Source organism: Cololabis saira, chromosome 8 (genome assembly GCF_033807715.1).
Source record: "Cololabis saira isolate AMF1-May2022 chromosome 8, fColSai1.1, whole genome shotgun sequence".
NCBI classification, from domain to species: Eukaryota; Metazoa; Chordata; class Actinopteri; order Beloniformes; family Belonidae; genus Cololabis; species Cololabis saira.
The window spans coordinates 28,862,113-28,865,329 of NC_084594.1; the positions used below are offsets into that span (position 1 = coordinate 28,862,113).

General features: G+C 39.5%; 1 protein-coding gene across 2 annotated transcripts; it reads right to left on the reverse strand.

The window, feature by feature from the left end:
- Window positions 1-345: 345 nt before the first annotated feature.
- LOC133449460 (actin nucleation-promoting factor WASL-like) lies at window positions 346-1,604 on the reverse strand. Of its 2 annotated transcripts, none has more exons than XM_061728614.1 (5): window positions 1,484-1,604; window positions 1,308-1,392; window positions 1,023-1,176; window positions 702-908; window positions 346-612 (listed from the first exon to the last, which is right to left on the reverse strand). In XM_061728614.1, exons 1-5 carry the CDS (start codon window positions 1,552-1,554, stop codon window positions 584-586), a joined length of 546 nt encoding a protein of 181 aa, XP_061584598.1. In that variant the 5' UTR covers window positions 1,555-1,604; the 3' UTR covers window positions 346-583. The 2 variants fall into 2 exon arrangements, with proteins under 2 accessions (XP_061584598.1, XP_061584597.1); XM_061728613.1 differs by having other exon boundaries at window positions 685-908.
- Window positions 1,605-3,217: the final 1,613 nt, after the last annotated feature.

Genomic DNA, 3,217 nt, shown 5'->3' on the forward strand with positions numbered 1-3,217 from the left:
GACTTTGTGTAAACAAACACTTGTTTATCCACCTGTAAACTGGCAAAAATCCTGATTTTATAGGGGTGGTACTCACTTATAAACAGTTTATCAAGTGGCTTTTACGGGTAACTCGAATACACCAATTCCTCATTTGATCGGTTTATGTTAAATAAATAAAACCATGAAAAATAATGCATAATCATCATTCTTCTTTTTATTATTATAATTGTTATTGTTAGGAGTAGTATATTTTTATATGTAAAACTTCAGAAGCAAAGGTACCGTTTAATTTTCACATGACTGCATGTCATACAGCATGATTACGGTATCTTGGAAAAATAAAGTCATATTGCACTGAACATACAAAAAGGTACTTAGGCCAATTAGTGTAGTAAAATGAAGCTGGTAATGTTCTTGTGTAAATTATCAGCAGACACATTGCAAATGTTTTACAGCTGGAGATGATTTCCAGCATCTCCAAGCTTCTTAAAGTTGATTGTCATTATTCGCGTCTGGCTCCGTAGGATATGAAAATTCTCTCGGTCTTTGCTGGAGTGCCTGCTTCTGTTTGAGTACTTCTCTCAGTGCAGCAATTAGGGTATCATCTCTTTCTGCTGCTGTTGGACTCACCTAACAGCACAAAGAAAAAGTTATTGTTGTTCTCTGCAATCTATGGAGTATGAATGTTCAAAGTCAGCTTACAAGTTTGAAGCTTGTACTCTTTCTTTTTCTCTCTGGTGCAGGAGCAGATGAGTGAGATGACATCCAAGGGTTGAGCGGAGTCTTCTTTAGGGTGGCGTTGCCGTGGGATGCCTGCTGAGAGGTGGTGTAGTTTTTGATGGTAGGAACAGGTGGCAAAGGCCCTTTTTGCAATGTGAGGGAGATGGATGCAGATGCAGCTCTTGGCAACGTCTGCGAAACTGGGCCTGCCAATCATGCCAGAGAAGGATGTCCACTCAAAAAATATACCCTTTGAAGCATAGAATAACAAGGCAGATGTGTAAAATAAGCATGTGTTGCAGAGCATCAGCAAGAAAAACCTCTTCTCTTCAATTCTCTCTGCACAGCCTTCAGTCCTCCAAATTGGTTGATGATGTAGTCGACAGCTTCGGCCACATCTTTGTCTTTTAGGTCTTCCTCACTGAGTCTTGCCTTCATAAACATCTTCCTCATAGCAGGGTCCAGGTCCTTAAACTTTAAACAGATATATATATTGGAACATTGAAACGTGTCATTTACTGTATATGATCAAGTTATAGTTTGAAAGTAAGATTGACCTAAATTTGACAGTTTTATTCTATATGTGTCTACGTACTATCACGTACCAAGCCTGTGGTTGGAGAAGTCATCATGGAAGTACTGTCCACTGGAAAATGTTTTTCCTCAGTCATATTTCCCTCTGGTTCTTTTCTATGGAGAAGGTTCACAGATCATAAAACATCTCTACAACGCTCTTCTCATTGCTCCACTTTAAAGTATAGAGTGATGCATTTTTTCTCACCTTAATTCAAATGGGTCATTTAATAAGCTTCCAATTATGCCCCCTTTTGTCAAGTCAATCATGGTGGTCATCTTTGCTATAAATGGAGAGGAAAATGTTGTTCTTTGGTGCAAGGAAAACAAATACATATTTTATCTGTTTTGATACTAATCATTCATCCATTGTAGGGATTCTAACCGCAAACAGCCTCCATGGCAAGATGAAATTCCCCAGCCTCAGTCTCATTTGCAAAGTTGAGGCCAACCTGGTGGACCTGAGGAAACATAACAAGCTCATCTCAAACCAGCCCTTGTCTGATCAACACGATGCATAAACTGACAGTGGGACTTACTTCTGCAGGGAAAGTGTGGAAGTATGTACGAGCTGCAGTGTACTTGAATGCGATGTACAATTCCTGCTCCCACAGTAGCTTTGCACGCTGCATTTGAGGCAAGGATGAAAGAAGAGGAAGAAAAGAAAAGGCTTGTGAAAATAAAGTTACACATTGAGAAGCATGAGCACAGCAATCAAGATAAAACTTTATATTGTTAGTGAAGGAAACTGAAAATTAGAGGAAACACTACATGCTGTCCCACATATGTGCAGCTATGCAGTTATACACATAATGAAGTGGTGAAAATGACCTCTCTCTTCACTCAAGGAAGTGCAGTGCATATTTTAGTGTGTGAGCTAGGTTGAGTGGGTGGAGTAGGAAGCGCTGTAGTTCTTTATACCTTGACACAGTAGAGTCGCAGGAAGTAGGAATGTAAGGACTCGTCCTCGATGAGGCACACCACCCCACAGTCTAAACAATGCCAGCTCGGACTTTCACCCTGAGTACCCTTGGCCTGTAGTATCTGTGCTACTGTAGATTTTAATAGCTGAAATAAATCAGTAATTTCACATAATTAGTACAGTAGAATCAACATTAATACTTGCATAGCACATTTTATACACAAAGTAAACTCAAAAATGTGAACCAGGTCAAGCACCTGAAATTATTAACTGTTACAATCACTTCAGTGAAGTTACTAGTTCATTTTTAGTTTGATTTTCTGTTGTCTGGTTAAAATGAAATGCAAAGTCCATAAAGTTTTTTTATTTGTGCTAGATCAAATCAAATTTTGTAGTTTTTGCTCTCAAGAAACACACATGTAAGGTGCCTTCAAGCAATCTCTGAGGCATTATGGTTCTTTCTGAGAGCAGCACGTGGCAGACAGGCATCCCTTCAGAGAACCAGTGCCCTCATTTTAGAGTCTGATGATAATGGAAAATTATCCACTTTAACCCTTTGATACTTTGTGTAAGCTTTGGGCCTTGTTGTCCGAAAATTCAGGAGATAAAACCATTTTGTCATTCAAAAGAGTCAGGTGATTACCTCATTAATAGAGGTATCTCTCTAGGTTTTTACTTACGAGTGGCATGCCAGCCTTCATCAGTTATTTATTTTTTGATATTCAACTGCTATGTTGAGTTAAGCGAGAGACATCAGAATCAGAATCAGAATCAGGTTTTATTTGCAGTTTAGAAAAACATGTACTTGACTTCGGATACACCGGCGGCGACACGATGGTATTATGCGCTTATTTTTCCAAGGGTAACACTGGTATGGGGGGGAGGAGAAAAAACACATCTTCACACTGAGTATAATACGAGTGTCAAGGTGCAAAAAACACCTCGGCACACAAAGCAACAACATCATTACAAGACTTGCATGTGGGTGTGGGGGGGGATCCCGGCACAGTGCATCCAAGT